Here is an 18,412-nt window from a genome sequence, read left to right as displayed (position 1 = left end):
CCAAGAGCCTTTTCCCCACATACAGTGTGACAGTGTGTAGGCAGGCTCTTGGAAGTTCAGGCGGCATCATTGTTTTGCGAGGAAGGAAATCACTGTTAAGGTGCCCATACACTGCTCGATTCTCGTGCGAGAATCGCGGGAAATCCCACGTACGAGAATCGAGCAGCGTGAACGAAGACGTGCGACCGTTTCTACTGTACGGTCGCACGTCTTTTGTCTAAGGATCACGCTAGTAAAGCGATTTTCGGCTGGTTTGAACGGTGCTCGGGAGACAAATACCGAACGGGCCGGTGTGCGCACGCGCACACTGCCCGTTCAGCATTGCGGTCATCGGAAGCCCGCCCCTCAGGGGGGGCGGGCTTGCGATGATCGAGAGTACGATCTGCCTCTCCAAGATGGGCAGATCGTACGTTTTTTTTAAATCACTTTACAACCATCGCAAGACTAAGGTCTTGCGATGGTTGTATAGTGTATGGCCACCTTTAAAAGAGACAGACGGGTGGAGTGAGGTTCTGTAGCAGGCAGTGCTGACGAGGATAATTGTTTTTTAGAGCAGAAAAGGTACTTTGACGTTAACCCAAACAGAAGGTTACAAGCTTACTTTGTTTCTGGAAGAACAAGTGTTTTTCTCCTATTCTAGCATTTTTGAAGGGACAAAACATGGCTAGCTGTGCATGTTTTGTAAAGGTGTACTAAATATGTTTTACATTTATGGACAACATTTCATCACAGCACTAAGTAGGTAAATAATGTATTTCTTTTACTGTTTCACTATGATGCAACAAGGCACATTAAAAAAAAAAAAAATGTTTTATATCTATATCTATCTATCTATCTATCTATCCATCCATCCATAAACACACAGCATTTTCATCTTTGGTATATAGCAGAAGTTTGGTTGTTTTAAGTCGAGTTTGTACTAAGATCTTGTTCTGTGTGTTTTATCATAGTAGGTATAGAAATGGAAAAAATGTCTAAGCCCTTTGTTTGGTGTGAAATGGAAGGCTTTTAGTGGCTAAGGGTTAATGTACCAGTCTAGAACAAGCACTTAGCATAAGCTTTTAGCGCCGCTGGAGAAGTTGGCAAATTTCCATAGCGTGAGCTTTTTTGCTTGAATTTAGGAGTTTTCAGTAGTGGGCAGACCACAGGTAAGAAGTATGTCTGACATAATACTTGTACCAAAATCAAAGTAGTATTACACTGAATCATATAGTTTATTATTTTTATACATGTGATTAAAGTAAAGTCTTATTCCAGCCACATTTAAAAAAAGGATTTTTGTATCCAGCAAGCAAGGGTTGTCCCTGTGGTGCCTGTGCTAGAAATGGGGGTGTAGTTGTCACTGGGACAGGAAGGTACATACAGCAATAAAAACTAGGGCTGCAGCTAAAGATTATTTTCATAATTGATTAGTTGCCCGATTTCCTTCAATTAATCGATTGGTTGCATTAAAAAAAACTCTCCTCTCCCACTCTTTATAAAAAAAGAAATTACATATACGGCCAGTGAACCTGCCGTTGCATTCATTCTGGGCGAGTTGTCCAGCTGTTGAGAGACTGGGACAAAAATGAATACCCTTAGTGTAATTTCTCTTCTGGTCAAATGTTCTTCAATAAGTTTATTCATAAAGAACAGTGCCATCTCGTGGCCATAATGCAGTATTCCCTGATCCACTCTGTTCTTTATGAATAAGCCTATCGAAGAAAAGTTGACCAAATAAGATTTTACACACGGACATTGGTTTTTGCCACATTCTCACAACAGCTGGTTAGCGCTCACAGAATGACTGTGCCTGCAATTGCGCTGAATGAAAAGGCTGTGCACATTTTTTATAAATAGACATCACCCCATTGTCTAATGTTTCCCACTCTGCTGCTTATGTATTTTTATTTTCAGGGTTATTTACTAAAGGATAAAGCGTTTGGAGGAGGCAGGAGAAGTGACCAATCTAGGACAACATAGCTGAACTGGAAAGTGAGCTGAATTGGAGCATTTTTCCAAATCAGTTATTTTGGCCTAGATTGTTCACTTCCCCTGCCTTCTCCAAACTCTTCACCCTTCTGTGAATAACCTTGTTTATGTTTGTGTCCCCCTCGGGGAGATTTTTCACCACATCCTATCTGGAAAGGAAATAACAGAATCTCCCCAAAAGGGAGACCGAGGAGAATAAAAACGTAAAAAGGGCTCTAACCTTTCTTGCTTTAGTCAAAACAAAAGAAACATTTGGTCTGGAGTTGGACTTTAAAGTGACACTAAACGCAGAAGTTATATTTTAAAAATACATTCAAGTACCCTAACTATTACCAACATTGTATCTTGTGTATCACTCGGCTGTAGATCCTCAAATCATCTCTGAATTCATACTGATACTGTCCTTCCTTCTGGAGGGTGAGTACTTTTGTTCCCTATGGTCCCTGTGTGTGTTGTAAAGTAGCCTTCCCTCCAAGCTCAGTCCTGTGATGGACTACAATCTCAATGCAAATTAGTAAAACTAAACATGAGATTGTAGTCCATCACAGGAGCAAGCTTGGAGCGGTGACTACTTTACAACACACACAAGGACCATGGGGAACAAAAGTAGCCACCATACAAAAGGAAGGACAGTGTCGGCACCAATGCAGAGATGATTTGAGGATCTACAGCCGAGTGGTACACAGATAAGATACATTTTTGGTAATAGTTCAGGTACTTGAATGCATTTTTATCTCCTGAGTTTAGCGTCACTTTAAAGATGAACTGTAAGCAATGCATATATAGTTTGACCTGCCAAAGAATGTGTCGTTTTCCGCAGCCTGGTTTGAATGCATACATTGGTGAGGGTCGATGGACTATTCATTATAATATTCGATTGCTTTTCAGTTCGCGATGTTTATGATTATTTCCGTGCTGTGCTTCAGCGAGATGAGAGAAGTGACAGAGCTTTTAAACTCACAGGAGATGCCATTGAGCTGAATGCTGCTAACTACACTGTATGGTGAGTAACAAATGGCAGCAGCAGTTTGCATCATAGTGCCCTTGTCATATATGGCATCAAATGGTATGAGACTGACAGTGTTTTTTAATGGCTGAATGAACAGTTACATTTTCTTATCCACAAAGGTGTTCTGTCATATCATAAGTTAAGGTGGCAAAAGAACACTTACACATGAACTAATAAAATGTGTCATAGGTGCAGACTTAAGCTGGTCAAACATGGATTGAATTTCAGATGTATCCTGCTACAGCAGCCAAAATTCCATTCTTGGGTAGCCGTGCCATCACCACCCAACTCAACAAAAATCAAAGCCAATCAACTCCAGTAACTGTTTGGGTATTCTGACTGCCGTGGGCAACATCCCTCACAATATAATGGCTGGTAGGAGAGCTTTAGCATGAAAGGGGGTGTCAGAAGATTTCGCTCATTCAGCCCCCAGAACAATCCTAAAGTTTATGGCCAGCTTTAGTCTGATTTATATATAACAATCTTACACCATCGTTGTTTTAGGCATTACAGACGAGTACTATTGCAGTCATTGAAGAAGGACATACGTGCGGAAATGAATTATATCTCAGCAATTATTGAGGAACAGCCAAAGAATTACCAAGTCTGGTAAGAATGAAAGCATATAGCATTGTCCACCTTTAGTGTGCAGTGGAAGCATTTTGGGGTTCTTTCCAGAGATGCAGATGCAGCACTATTAACGTTTATGCCTGGGCAAAAAAAAAACATTCTGTGCATCTCTGCAATGCGTGCACATTTTCCCCATGTTTTTATAGCTTTCAAGATGCTGCAAGTACAGAAAATGATCGTGTTCTCCCCTGTTGGATTACAGAGGAACTCCCCCTATATATTATAGGAATGAGGGGAGGTGGATATGTTCTGTAATCTAGCAGGGGTGAATTGTAGCAGGGTTGACAACACTGTTTGGGACTTCAGTGTAACAGAGGCACTGTGTTGTCAGCTAAAACATCAAGTTAGGAGGAAAGAAACCTTCAGGAGGCTGAGGGGGGCAGGGAGGAGAGTGGTGCGGGGAAGAGACAGCTGTCACAAGAGGCTGAGCTCTCCTCCCTGCACCCCCTGCCCGGCCTCCTGTGACAGCCGAAGGAGTAAGGATGGAGAGCGGTAACAAGCACTCAGCAATCAGCTGATTGTTGAGTGTTTTGTAAATAATTGATGACAGTATGTTTACTGTGTCCCCAATTATGAATAAACAGGAAGTGCTCTATATCACATTGTGGACATAGTAACTCATACTATATCCACAGTTTATGAATGGACAGGAACACTCATTATAGAGGCTTCCTGTTCATTCATACAGGGGTTGCAGAAAAAGAGATTGATGACTGTGTCCTCAATCTCTCTCTCTCTCTTTTTTTTTTTCAAAAGGGAAATATCAGGGGTATGTTTAGACCCCTGATATTTCTCCAGAGCTCCCAATAGTAAAGTAAAAAAAAAAAAATTACATTTTTTTTTTTAAGACGTAGAAAAAAAAAGTATTTTCGATTTCGCCCTGACCATTTTTTTTTATTTTCAGTTTTGGTCTGAAAATTCTATTTTGCTGCACCTCTAGTTAAAAACTCTGTCTGTTTTTATTGTGGTTTGTGTCCCCTACATGGAGATTTCCCTCCCCTTCCTGTCCAGACAGGCACATGAAGTAAGTGGAAATCTATTCAGAATCAGGGGAAATCCCACTTTTGACATCTTCCCATCACCTGTTGTGATTCAGCTATAAAAATTTTAATTGGCTTTCTCTCCTAGAGACAATGGTCCTCATGACAAATACTGAGATTGGATTTCCCCAGTGGGGACATGGACAGCAATTTAAACCTGGTAGTTTTGATCCTTTCTATAGTCTATCCAGAACTACAGAAAAAAGCTCGGGCTGGATTATGCTTTATAAGTAATCATTGGTATCACTGCGACATGTCTTTTTGTGCTTGATGAGATCGGACAAAGAATAACGAACCTCTGTGAACCATTGCCACAAAATGGATTTTGGTTTCTCAATGAGCTATGTTCACTGTGGTTATCATGACTCTGCACATCATGATAACCACATGCACATCATGACTCTGCACTGTTTTCGTAAATGAAACCATAGGAATTCTAATGCTAAAAAAATCATCCATTAGGCACCACAGGAGAGTGCTGGTTGAGTTGCTGAAGGATCCAACGGAAGAGCTTGAATTTATTGCAGATATTTTAAACCAGGATGCTAAAAACTATCACGCATGGCAGCACAGACAATGGGTTATTCAGGTAATTCCATCTTTATGACAATTCTTTTGTAGTCCTATAGTTTTTGATTTTAAAGCTATAACAAGGATATGTGTAACGGCTACATGAAAGTAATTGTTTGCTTATGCATAGGTTCATCCATTCATTTCTTGAACACCATGATGAAAGTTGCTTGTAAAGCAGAATGCTGTTTTAGTATTTGGGTGTTGAGCTGTCCAGACATGGCAGCACCTTCCATGATGATGATAATAATAATTCAGGAACTACAAGTCCTTGTGAGAGACATTCATAACTTTAAAACAGACTGGTTAGTACGAATGATAATACAAATAAGTCCCTGGTTGGCAAACTATTTTCTATCTCCTTACAGCTACATTTAAAGCCTATATCTGGGGAAAAGGAAAATTTCCCTCACAGTAGAGCTGCCCCTGCACTGCTAGGTTAAATACCTGTTTAGGTCTATGGTACCTGGGTAAAGCAATATCCAGAAAAGCAAAAAAACTCACCACTCCAATTCCACCAGACTGCAGATCAATATAGACATCGGGTGCAGGCTGCAGTGTGCTCCCACTCGTCAAACAATATCTCTCCAATCAGCCGCACGAAAACCGGGGTTCATACATATCCAACTTTATTGTTGTAAATTCCCTGCAAAGTTCAAAATACAAGGTATACACCACCATAGTATGTCTCCCAATCCAACGCCTCTCACGCGTTTCACCACCTGGGCATAATCATAGCGGTAATTAGGTTTCTTATTCTTCCAAGTGCTTATAACAGCTGAGTACCGCCCATCTCACAGGTGATACCTAAGTAGCTAACCCCTGAAAGTGACTAACTTAGTTGGAATCAAATTCAATACCATACAGGTGAAAACTACAAAACAGCACCACGCCCCTTTTAATAGAAAGGATCCCAGTTCCAGTGGAGCAGTGAAGACTAGAAACAAACCGACATCACATGAAAATACATACCATGTATCAGACTTGGGTAAAGCAGTTATACTTACCTGAACCCACTTCCCTGGGAGTCAATGCTTTCTACTTTTCAGCTTGTGGACTGTCCCTCGACGTCCTCATATATAACGCAGGCTATGGGCACTGCATTGTATGTGCCGTCAGCAGGCCTCTGAGTGTGGAGGGAAAGAGCCCTGGAGGGAGCCTGCTGGAGTGGGGATCAGGTGAGTAAAAGTCCTATACCCAGGTAGCTTAGACCTAAACAGGCAGTTAATCTTTGTAATGTGGGGGCAGCCCCACTGCAAGGGGAGTTCTGACATTTTATATTGTTAGCTTGCATTCCCCCTTTAATCCATTGTTCAGCATTTAGGCTTGTCGGTTCTAATCATTATTGAAAAAGGTAAAGAGCAGTGTACTCTAACTTAAAGAGGACCTTTACCCCCCTTCACTAAAAATCACAGCAGCATGCTGATTTCAGTCCAGTTCTGGCACAAATTATGTAAGTGCCAAAGCGTTGCATCCTGGGAAGGTTACATCAGCCGAGCATTGCCGGGAAATCTCTTCTCAGGGAAAGGCATTTGCTTGGCCTCCTCATGTCAGCATACCTATATTGTCAGCTCCGCCATAGGTATGCTGACATGAGGATCGGCCACGAAAGAACAATTATGGTAAGTATGAGATAACAATTTCCTGTATTCCTGGCCTCCTCATGTCAGCATACCTATGGCGGAGCTGATCCATAGGTATGCTGACATGAGGATAGGCCACGAATGGAAAATTATGGTAAGTATGAGATAACAATTTTCCGTATTCCTCCCCTGAGATGATGTGCATTGTCACATGTCCTAGTCACATGTGCCCGATTTTCAGGAAGTAAAGGGAGATCTAGTAATCTGCCCTTAGTTAACATGGCCACTGTCAGAAGACTGAGAAATAAGGTATGCACAGAATACAAAGCCGGCAGTTATCTAGAAGTATGTGTTTGTACATTGTCAATATTAGACATTTCTAAAGCCTCATTCACACGAGAAAAGGCCGGCCCGTAGAGCTCCGTGCTGCGTGCACGGCCGTATCGAGCAGCTCCCAGGAAGGACAGGTGCTGCGTGTGATTAGTACGCAGCCCCTGTCCATTTCTATAGGAGTACGCGGCCCTACACTCCGCCCAAGTGCAGGTCCGTATGGTTTCGGGTGTCCCGGCTCGGACGCAGACAGGATCCGTCCTGTCAACAGACCTGCGGGGTGGGTGGGTGAGCGCAGGGTGGCGTACGGCTGCCTACTTCTATAGAGAAGGTCGCACACGCAGCATCTGTCCTTCCCGGGAGCTGCTCAATACAGCCGTGCACAAAGCACAGAGCTGTACGTCCTCGCTTTTTCTCGTGTGAAAGAGACCTGAAGGTGTGTTTGTTGTTATTTTAAATATATGGGTAAAGGTCTGCTTTAAGGCGACCACTCACAAATCATCTGTCCTCCAATTGTAAATGATTCCTGAAATATTTTTGGTTTCTTCTAGCCAACTGTTCAAATGAATTATGTATACTTTTACTAGATGATGGTCATACATACATACATACATACATACATACATACATACATACATACACAATGTAGAGTCTGGCCTTTTAGGTTGTTGTACATTATGTTTGATAGTATAGTTTGCCAGTGTGTTTTATATTATTATACACTATATATTGTTTTTATGCTTTTGCTGGTTCTTGTTTGGCTTAATTGTGTTATATCTTTCCAGGAGTTTAATTTGTGGGATGGTGAGTTACAGTATGTTGATCTGCTGTTGGCGAGAGACTTGCGAAACAATTCTGCTTGGAACCAAAGATACTTTATTATTTCTAACACTTCAGGATATAGCAATCCCCAAATTCTGGAGAGAGAAGTCCAGTAAGTGTGTTTCATAACTCAACCTTGCATTACATTATTACCGGTAATATTATTGCTTATCCTGTTTATGGATGAATACAATAGTGTAAACCCAAAATCTATTTTTCATTATGTTTGACATACATAATTGATAAGGTTGGAAAAAAACAGAGGTCCATCCAGTTCAACCTTGTGTGTGTGTGTGAGCTCATTTATTTAATTAACACTCTCAGCTGATAGCACTGCCTGGGGGAATGGAGTTCCACATTTTCATTGCTCTTGCAATAAAGAACCCCTTCCATAGTGTAAGGTTAAAACTCTTTTTGTCCAGTCTTGTAATTGTGACCACATTTCTTCTTCAGGGACCTTAGACTAGACGGTTTATTACCGTTACTAGATTTTGATAAATTTGTACATTGTGATCATATCCCCTCTTTCGCATGTTTTCTTCACGGTGAATACGTTTTGTAATGGTTCCCCTTAACTGAGCTCTTGTAGCCCCCTTAATTTTTGCTGCCCTTCACCGTACTTTTTCTAGGTCAAGACATCATGCCTTACTGTATACATTATACTGTCTTTTCTTTTGTAAGTGGGTATCTTTTGCAACGTTTCTCCCCTAAAAAACCTGCCAGTAGCAGCTTTTCTTTTTTGCAGACTGACAAAGCTAAGCCACTGCCTCGCAATTAACAGCAGCACTGTCGGCATGCCATGTGCGCGCCTCTAGTTGGCCTCAGTGTCCTGAATGCTGGACAGTTCTGATCAGGCAAAGCTCCAACACTTTTGGGTAGTATCAGAGCTTCACACCAAGCCCTCTCACTACACCTTTCCTATTAGCCAACTACTAGGAATGTCTGGAAAACAGGAGACGGTAGGCAAACTACTGAAGAAGTGCTAAAGCTTAGGCTGGCCGTACACTGCTCTATTTTCCGTGTTCAACCCGCAGGCTGAATGAGAAAAGTTAAAGTAGATTCCTCCATCAACACTTAGGAGTGTGTTAATAGAGGAATCCTGCTGTTTGCATTTTATTGTGACAGCAGCCACCGGCCTCTGTCAGAATACCTGAACAGAGTCGGCGGCTCATTGGCTCGGCCGGCTCCTTCGATTAGCTGATCAAGGGATGCCGGCTGAAAGGGTGCTGACAGCAGCACACACTGCGAATTTCAGCTGGTTCTTCAAATCCGACCGAAAATTCACACAGTGTATAGGCACCCTAAGTCTGATGTCACGGCATTCAGGCAAAGCAGAGTATACTGAAGGCTGCTATCGGCATATGCAGGCAAATCTGACTTTCTACACTTCATACCTGTCAGCAGCTGTTAAATTGACACAGTCCGTCACCTTTGCAAAGTGGAAGTATTTTGCACTTTTAAAATGAAAGTGTCTCATAAACCAAATGTCCAAGCTAGCAATGTTGTTGGAGGTCAATTGTTGAAGTAGGCTATGTGTACTTTATGGAACCTCCAGTTGGTTTTGGTTCACCCATCGAGGTCTCTGAAATGGTGCACGGTCTGCACAAGCCTTGACTTTTCTAACTTGAAGCCCTGGCCCTGCTTTGCCACTAGATGCTTTTGCCACTGAAGTACTAAATGTAAGGTGTTGTGGCATAGGCTTAAATCACCGTACAGTCCAAGACCTGTACAGTGTATTAGGGATCCCTGAGGATCCCCAGTTGCTTCTGAGTTCAAAGGTCTTTGCAGACGACATGAATAGTTTCAACCGGTTTTCTTTTTAAAAAAATTCTTTTATTGACTGAAATCAATACAGTACAGAACGATGGCATAAGAAAGCATAGTACAATACAAGATAACATATTGTTATGAAGAAGCATAGTATTACGTTATATAAGACATAATAATGGTATGAAAAGGCATAGCACTATACATGCGTTCTTCAGTACAAAGTACAATGTAAAAATCAGAAATCTCGAATGCATGAACAGCATCATGTAACAGTTCAGGAGTTCAAATAAGATAGTAGACTAATTAGGTTTGCAACCACTTTAGGACCACTGCAGACTCCTGAGAACATGGTTCCCATTTTTAATGTGACATTATTGGATAAACTCTGACTTGTCTATACACATTTGTATAAATGAGTTTGTTTTCTGTATTACATCCAGCTTTAAATGTATTTAGTTTTGTAAATTATCATTTCTTTTAAAACTTACTAGTCACAAATATTTTTTGTTTTCTTCAGATATGCTCTGGAGATGATCAAGGTTGCCCCACACAATGAAAGTGCATGGAACTATCTGCGAGGGTAAGATCAATTTTTAAATATGAAAACTATATATCGGCAGAATTTTTGCAAAATGTGACCCAACTTTTTTGCTTCATGCAGTGTTACAATATATCCACAAATACTTAAAATACAATAGAAATCATCCTTATGCACTTACAGTGTAAAATGTATATGTTAAGACAAAAGCCCCCCACCCAACATTGTAACTTTGATTTGGATGCGGTGGTTTGATGGAAAGGAATATTCAGTGTGTAGTTCAGTGGTCTTCAGAATAACCCCTAAAACCCCGAGGCTAAAATACCAAGAATTTTTTTTTCTCCCTTTATGTTATTTTATACTGCCTTATGAAATAAGTCCATGTGAGTTCATTTGTGGAGCTGATATACCTCTTGTTTGTGTTTCTGTTCTTTTACTTCTAGCATATTACAAGACCGTGGCATGTCGGACTACCCAAACCTTCTTGAGCAAATCCAGAGTATACAGCAAACGCACAGCTCCCCATTTCTTATAGCCTTTTTAGTGGACTTGTACGATGACCTGTTGGAAAAGAAATGTGAAAATCCAGAGGATACTCTGAAGAAAGCGATGGAGGTTAGTATTGTCATGTAATGAGGTACATTTAGAATGCAGAGAGTCTGATTTATGCTAGCACATGCTGCCACTCTATTATTATTATACAGGATTTATATAGCGCCAACAGTTTGCACAGCGCTTTACAATATAAGGAAGACTACAATCACAATACAATTCAAGACAAGATGGTAAGGAGGGCCCTGCCCCTGAGGGCTTACAATCTAAAAGCTATGCTAGCTACTACTAAGCTATGAGAGGATCACAAAAAGGTTTAGTTGGTATGGTCTAGCAATCCCGTAGCAATGTCTTTTTTGCTCATGTGATCGGCTCCCTACTTTTCCTTGTAGCACTGTAACTGATCACACTGCAACAGGCAAATCTGTCTACATAGCACTTAGTAAAGTGCTGTATGGTGTTGGCCATGGTGGTAGTAGTAGGAAAGTAAAAATATAGGCAATCTCTTTTTTTTTTTTTCTTTTTTTTTTGTGGCTAACCAAATATATTATAAAAGGCTTTATAAAATCTTGCTCCCCAAAATATATTCAGTAGAAAACTGATATTTTTAGCTTACAGTGAATGTTGGATAATTCTCTGGAAATCCACTGGTGAGATTGATATGCTTGAGTCCCTGGGTCTGCATGCTTGCAGTGACAATTATTGATAGGGGGGGTGGACACAATAGTGTGAATACCAATAGTATTGGGCTACACTGGGGAAAAAAAGTTCTGATGAACTTGTATTTATCTGTTCTTTGTCTATGCTCTTTTGGTTGAATGCTAGTAGATTACATGTGTTTAGGACAGGACAGGGTCAGTCAACTGTTGACTTGTCAGACTTCCAAACAGAATACATTGTGGTGCCTATTCAGCTGGAGTGTCTGTAACCATGGTGTCTCAAGATCAACAGTCTCCATGGTTCTGACTGCATATGCAATGCATGGCAAGACTAATGGCAACGAGGAATAGTAGCCAAAAACTGGAATTTGGCTAATAAGGATTGTGGCCAAACACCAAACCAGTGCAGCAAATGTGACAGCACAACTCCGTATCCACCTTGAATACATTGTTTCTACAAAAGCAGCCTTCAGAGAACTTTAAACCGCTAACATCCATGGAAGAGCTACAATTCAAATAAACCAATGCTTACAGAGTTAGTTCACCTTTTCACAAAAAATGACAGGGTGAACTAACTCGCAACACCCTTGCCACCCCCTGGGTCCCTGCTGCTGAATTTGGCTGCTTAGATAACCGCTGTCGCCCATGCCAGCTGGTGTAAAGGGCCCAACATTTCAAAACTTCACTACTCAGCCCCGGAGTCTGTGTAGCATCATAATCCTGACAATGGTGAATAGTCATTGGTCTGGGTGGCCACATGACCATGCTGAGCAATAGGAATCTCTTCCTTCTTGTGGAACAGCGTCTCTCCTTTTTTTACCTAAATGCAAATTAGGCTCAGAAGCATTTGTCATTGGTCAGCGTGGTTGTGACGACCAATGACCGCTTGCCATTGCCAGCATTTTGATGCTACACAGCCTCTGGGCTGTAGTGAAGGTTTTAAGTGGGCAGCAAAGGTTGTCATCTAAGCAGCTGTTTGGAACGGGAAAGGGGAGGATTGGGGGGAGTGGTTGAGGGTGTTTTGAGTAACCCTTTAAATTCAATTTAGGTTTTCTTTACCGATTTAAGTCTTGCTATGCTTTGTGTATGCAGTCATAACTGTTGCTCTTTGGCTGTTCTAATTCATTCAACACATGCCAGCTTAATGAGCATCGGTGATTTCTTCTCTTCGAAAGCCTGGCAAGTCACCCACTTTATTGACCACTTGTACTAAGCATTGCTGAGCACGGCGTGTAATACACTGACATACAACCTAGAAAGCCAAGAAAAGCAATGTATTTCCATATAGCCTAAACAAATAAAATAAAGGCCTTTTAATACTGGTTTTCAGATTATTATGTCCACCCTGTATATATTGGAGAATGCAACAGATGTTCTGTGAAATCTTTTCATGAGAATCTTTTTAGTTACAAAAGCCATTACCGCTTAGCAGTGGAGCCAGAAACATTTGAAAGCTATGACTGTTTGTTTTGTGTGCAGCTGAAAGATTCCATTAGTGTGTGTGTGTGTGTGTGTGTGTGTGTGTGTGTGTGTGTGTGTGTGTTCCTCTGATTGAAGAATAACACTTACATGATCTCGTCTCTCTCTTTCAGCTTTGTGAACTTCTTTCCACAGAAAAAGATACCATTAGAAAAGAATACTGGCGCTACCTTGGACGCTCGCTACAGATGAAGTATGGATCAAAGAATTCTGAGAAGGAAGAAATTAGTGAAGCAGATAATAATGGACACTGAAAATAACTCCACTCCATAATCATTGTTGTATTTAACATTTTTCATTTTTTACAAGAACAATAAACTATGTCACTATTAATCCTACACCGTCTAACCCACGGTTGCACATAATATACTGACTGATTTAATTAAAACATAACCAACTTGTCTCGTGTACCCTTCCAGCTGCTTAAAGAGAACCAGACACCTAAAAAAGAAAAACGTAGACTAATGGCAAAGGTGTTGAAAGCATCTCCAAGTGAAAAATCTATTACAAATCATAACAGAGGGCAGCACTATAAAGCTGTGCAAATTTCATGTTTCAAAACTCCCCATTATTTCTTATTGCTGAATGACCAGCCCTATCCTTTGCCTTTTACAGCACATAGACGCTATCTCAGCTTCAGACCAGCATCCCAGACATTCAGCAGAACGTTAAAGGTGTATCGATCAAGGGTCATCCTCCTCTTTGCAAGGTAGTGATGATTTGTAAGGGGAAGAGAAGAAAAGATGCAAGTGATTCAACCTGTTACTACCTATTAGTATCATGCATGGTGCCACTTGTAGCCAGAGAGAGCATCAGACCAGAGCGATTCTGATGTGCCAGCTTTCCTGACTCTTAGCTGAAGTTAATCGTTGCCTGTATGCCTGCTGTTATTTGGCTTTCTGACATATATAATAATTCCACCTTGTATGTTTCACAAAGGTGGTGATCTCAGAAGTGAGTGGTTCTTTTCAACCTGTGACATTAATATGTTGTTGCTACAATGACTTTTAGAGCAAAGACCTTCAGAACTTATTGTATGTTCATGTTGCATTTCCTCTTACATGAACTATTAGCACATGTACTTGACAGATACTAAATTATTATTTCGAAGCTGCAATGATTTCTTGAAGAGGATGTAGCCATTTACTTGCAATAAACCAATCGGGGAAAAATGGGTCTTGTTCTTCAACTGTATTTTAACGTTTTGGCAAAAAAAAACATTTGGAATCGCCACTGGGATATGAATAAATAACTGGATAATGAATAAATAACTAATTTACTTATTTACCTTTTTTGATAGTGTATATGTGCTGCTTTGTCTTCTATTTTAGTAATCTCAGTAACAGCTTTACACAGACACTGCCACCTTGGCCCTGCAGGGCAAAGTGACATTGTCTCTGTAAAGGGAATCCCCCTGAACACATTATACTCATCACGCCTGTGCTCTCTCACTGCTCCTTCTTTTCATGCAGTTGGTGGTAAAATCAGCAGTGTCAGCAACACATGAGAGCAGTAATATCTCTCTTTGCCAGTGATTGGCACTGTAGCTGGGGAATGGGTCATATGCTCCTCTATACCTGGATGTGCTGTGGAGAAGGAAGCGGTGTCTCCTTAATGTCTTGGTATTGAACTCCCAGGAGACATTCTAACCAACCCTTCCTGCACAAGACAGATTTGTTAGGACAGATGTAATCTGTTCATTAATGGTTAATGTTCAAGCTGTGAATCCTAAGTGTCATTAAAGTAAAGGGATTATAGTCATTTTCATTTACTGTATACTACCTTACACTGGACACAGTTATAGGGTAACTCAACATCAACAAGCACCATTATCATTCATGCTGTATCACGCAAAACCCTTACAGCCCAGGAGCAATAGAGACCACGTTGGTAATAAATTATCTAAAGGTTGTCAACCCAAAACTGATTTTTTACTTGTGTATGGTCTCACATTTATCACACACTGCCTGCTATACCTCTCATTGGCACAATGTGACTCTGGGGAACATCCCTCCACCAGGACTCCCAGCTATACTGTGGCATTTACTCTTTTTTTTGCTTCACAAGGAAGAGCCTTGTTTTCTCTACAGCACACTTGGGTGCGCTCGCAAAAAATTGTGCATGCACTACATTACACTGGAATGCAGGGCATTACGCTACCGTGTGTTCCAGTGCAGGCGATCCCACTGCGGGCGGCTGTGTCTGCAGTGCCATTAAAATGAATGGCATAACCACGCCCCAGATCGCAGGGAGACTTGCTTTTTCGATCCAGTGCCTTCATCCAACGAGACGGCCCTGTCATGAAAGAAATATGGCCCTTAAAGGCATCCCACAAGACGGCCCTTAAAGTAAACCTGGCATGAAAGAAATACAGGGGCTGCCATTGTTATCCTGCTTTTGAAAAGTCTTATTGCTTGCCTGTAATGCTGAGTCACCTTGGCTTTGCTCGCATGAACTTCAGCTTGTATAAGAGCAGTGTATTCAGTGAGCCTTTACAAAGCAAGGTTTGCTGAAGCCTTTAAAGTACAATTCATTGCCAGTTTGGGAGCATTAAACACAGATCTTAAAAGTTTAAACCTAAACACAACTTTTATATTATTGCAGCGTACCAGTCCTTAGATGTGGCCACTGCATTAGTTTACATTTTCCGGAAAATACAATTTTTCAGCAAGTACAGAAAATATTTGTTTTTGCCAGAAAGGCAATGTCCTTATCACTTCCATTAGCTGAACTGACAACAGAATCAACCTTCTCTTTCTCATGTAAACTACTAGTGCAATCAACCCACCAGGTAATGGAGATGTCAGACATGCTGGAAAAGAGAAAAACACATCTAAAGACTGGTAATCTGCAATACATTTGTGTCTTAGAGTTTAGGTACACTTGAAACGGTTTTTTCACCTTTTTACAAAAAATGAAAAGGTAAACTGACAGGGTTATTCACTAAATGGTGAAGAGTTTGGGATAGACAGGAGAAGTGAACAATCCAGGACAGCATAGCTGACTTGGAAAAATTCTCCAATTCAGCTCACTTTCCAGTTCAGCTATGTTGTCCTAGATTGTTCCCTTCTCCTGTCTTCTCCAAACTCTTCACCCTTTTGTGAATAACCCTGTAAGTCACAACATTCACCCGCCACCCCCAGGTCACAGCTTCATGCTGCAATGATGACGCTCACTTGCCAGTGCCACCCATGCCTGCCTGTATAACGGTCCTCAAGATTGAAAACTTCCCAAGTATTTCATATGCATGCAGTTCTTTTTAACATGTACAAAAATGAAATTAAAAATGGCAAAAAAATGCGTTGGGTGCTTCTATGTTCAAAAATGATGATTGCTGTACACATATTAGGTATTGCCGTGTGTGTAAGAGTGAGAGTAATAAATCTATGGCCAGTATTCACAGTTAACTCTAAACTGATGACCTGTAGGAGCTTTTAAAATGCCCTCTATGGATAATTTAGGGTACTGTACTTTCACAGGTGCACACAATTATTAACCCTGGCAAGTTGGGTATCTATTTACTCAGCACAACCTCATCTTTTATATTGTACAGATCAATTTGGTATTATATTGGGGTCTATTCACTAAGCTGCCGAAGGATCTAGCCGTAGCTTCGGCTGATCCTTCGGCTAGCTCCGGCCTCAGGACCCCTTCGGTTCAGTAGAACCGAAGGGCTGCTGTACGTGCTATTCACTATAGCCCGTGCAGTTTCCGAAGTTGGCCGAGCTCAGACATATGCATCGGCTCGACTGAGCCGAGGTGAAAGGTGTTGAATCGGCTGAGTCGAACTCCTGCACTTCGGGTCGGCCGAACATGAAATCAGACGCGCAAGCCTGAAGTGAATAGCCGAACAAGGTTCGGCTCACTTCACTTGGGGTCGGTTGTTCACTCAGCTGCCCTCGGCAGCTTAGTGAATAGACCCCATTGTGTTTTTGCGCACAAAAATGAACTTCAGTGTATTTCATACCACAATTTTTGGTTTGCTAAACAGTTGCACTAATATCATGCGACGTAAAAAATTGTAACTACTGCCATTTTATTTTACATGGTCTTTGCTTTCAGGAAATATATAACTCTCTGGGGTTTTAAGTCATTTTCAGGCCTATCATGATTGCAAAAACCGATCAGGAAGCAAAAGGGCATGGGAGGGGCCCGCTTATGAAACCTGGTTAAAATTAATAAAAAGGGGCAATTTAAAACCAAAAAAAGCTCATTAAGTGTGATTCTACAGTGTTGAATAAAGAAAAAAAAACAGAGTTTGGAGAAGACAGGAGAAGTGAACAATCTAGGACAACATATCTGATATGGAAAAATTCTCCAATTCAGCTCACTTTCCAGTTCAGCTGTGTTGGCCTAGATTGTTCACTTCTCCTGTCTTCTCCAAACTCTTCGCCCTTTTGTGAATAGACCTGAAGGGTTTCATATGACTTTAAAAGGTTTCTAAACCCTCCGTTTTTTTTTTTTTGCATATATCTACTGCTAGTAAGCAGTAGATATATGCAAAACGTTGTTTTAAAAAAAAACGCTTTAAAAGCGGTTTAATTTTTCCACTGTCTTCGCCGCGCGCTCCCGTCTGAAAATCCGAAACTGCTCGGGCGGCCGCAAAGCATCTTGGGGCGGGCGCATGCGCAGTTCGGAATTTCGGCCGGTAGACGAGGAGAGACACAAGGTAAGTCTATGGACCGCATGCACCCGCATGCAGACACCGTGGGACAGGAAGTGCCAGCAAGGACAGAGGAGTCAGCGCTGGATCGGAGAGCCGACGCAGCGCTGGAGAGAAGGCTGAAAAGGACAGGAAAGAAGAGGAAATCGGATTAAGAGACATCATTGAAGGTAAGTGTGGGGGGAGGGAAACATTTTTTGGACTTTAATGTCACTTTAACAACTATGCAATGGCAGTGTAGCCATTTCTCCAGCCACCAGTAGGTGGCGCTGAACATATGTGTCTGGCTATAGAGAAGGAGGATGTTATGATGACAACAGGAAGAGCGTTCAGTGAGGACGGAGGCGCTATTGTGTGTATGTTTTAGCTATATAGAACACAGGACTACCAGGGCACTGATCAATCAGGAGGACGTGGAGGTAAGTAATGTTTCCAAGTCTTCTAATGTCTGACAGCTGCTTCATGAAATCATAGGTCACCAGTATTCATTCTTGGACCCATATTCCGTTGTCCCTCTTTATCCCTAATTTCTATGCTGATCATATTAAAAACATATTTGATTGGTTCAAGCGAACTTTGCTTGAAACCACAACGGAGAAAAGATTGAATGTGTCAGAATGAATTAGATTTTCTGGAAGCATAGATTGCTGCTTTTCAATAATAATGTTCACAGGAATGATCTTCTGTTGCAAATGTTTTGTGTGTGTAAAGATCTGTCTTTTTAAAATCAAAACATGTGTAATATGAAATGATCGTATGTGATTTGCCAGCATGCGATCTGTTGTGCTGATGGAAG

General features: G+C 41.3%; 2 protein-coding genes across 2 annotated transcripts in view; both read left to right on the top strand.

Moving 5' to 3' along the window:
* FNTA (farnesyltransferase, CAAX box, alpha) overlaps nucleotides 1–13,258 on the top strand; it is an 18,005-nt gene extending 4,747 nt beyond the window's left edge. Inside the window, exons 3-9 of the mRNA XM_018576838.1 lie at nucleotides 2,860–2,974; nucleotides 3,485–3,589; nucleotides 5,113–5,239; nucleotides 7,919–8,067; nucleotides 10,243–10,305; nucleotides 10,707–10,878; nucleotides 13,067–13,258. Coding sequence (XP_018432340.1) covers nucleotides 2,860–2,974; nucleotides 3,485–3,589; nucleotides 5,113–5,239; nucleotides 7,919–8,067; nucleotides 10,243–10,305; nucleotides 10,707–10,878; nucleotides 13,067–13,207 — 872 coding nt within the window. The 3' untranslated portion in view covers nucleotides 13,208–13,258. The remainder of the gene's footprint in view (nucleotides 1–2,859; nucleotides 2,975–3,484; nucleotides 3,590–5,112; nucleotides 5,240–7,918; nucleotides 8,068–10,242; nucleotides 10,306–10,706; nucleotides 10,879–13,066) is intronic.
* A 4,763-nt stretch (nucleotides 13,259–18,021) lies between these two features.
* The window catches only part of POMK (protein-O-mannose kinase), a 4,404-nt gene continuing 4,013 nt past the window's right edge, over nucleotides 18,022–18,412 (top strand). Inside the window, exon 1 of the mRNA XM_018576842.1 lies at nucleotides 18,022–18,035. The gene's annotated coding sequence lies outside the window, so the exon portion shown is untranslated. The remainder of the gene's footprint in view (nucleotides 18,036–18,412) is intronic.

The sequence above is a fragment of the Nanorana parkeri genome, unplaced genomic scaffold (assembly GCF_000935625.1).
Source record: "Nanorana parkeri isolate BGI_ZX_2015 unplaced genomic scaffold, ASM93562v1 scaffold78, whole genome shotgun sequence".
In the NCBI taxonomy this organism is placed as follows: domain Eukaryota; kingdom Metazoa; phylum Chordata; class Amphibia; order Anura; family Dicroglossidae; genus Nanorana; species Nanorana parkeri.
Note: the sequence above shows the minus strand (reverse complement) of the source record. Positions and strands in the feature narration are given on the sequence as shown.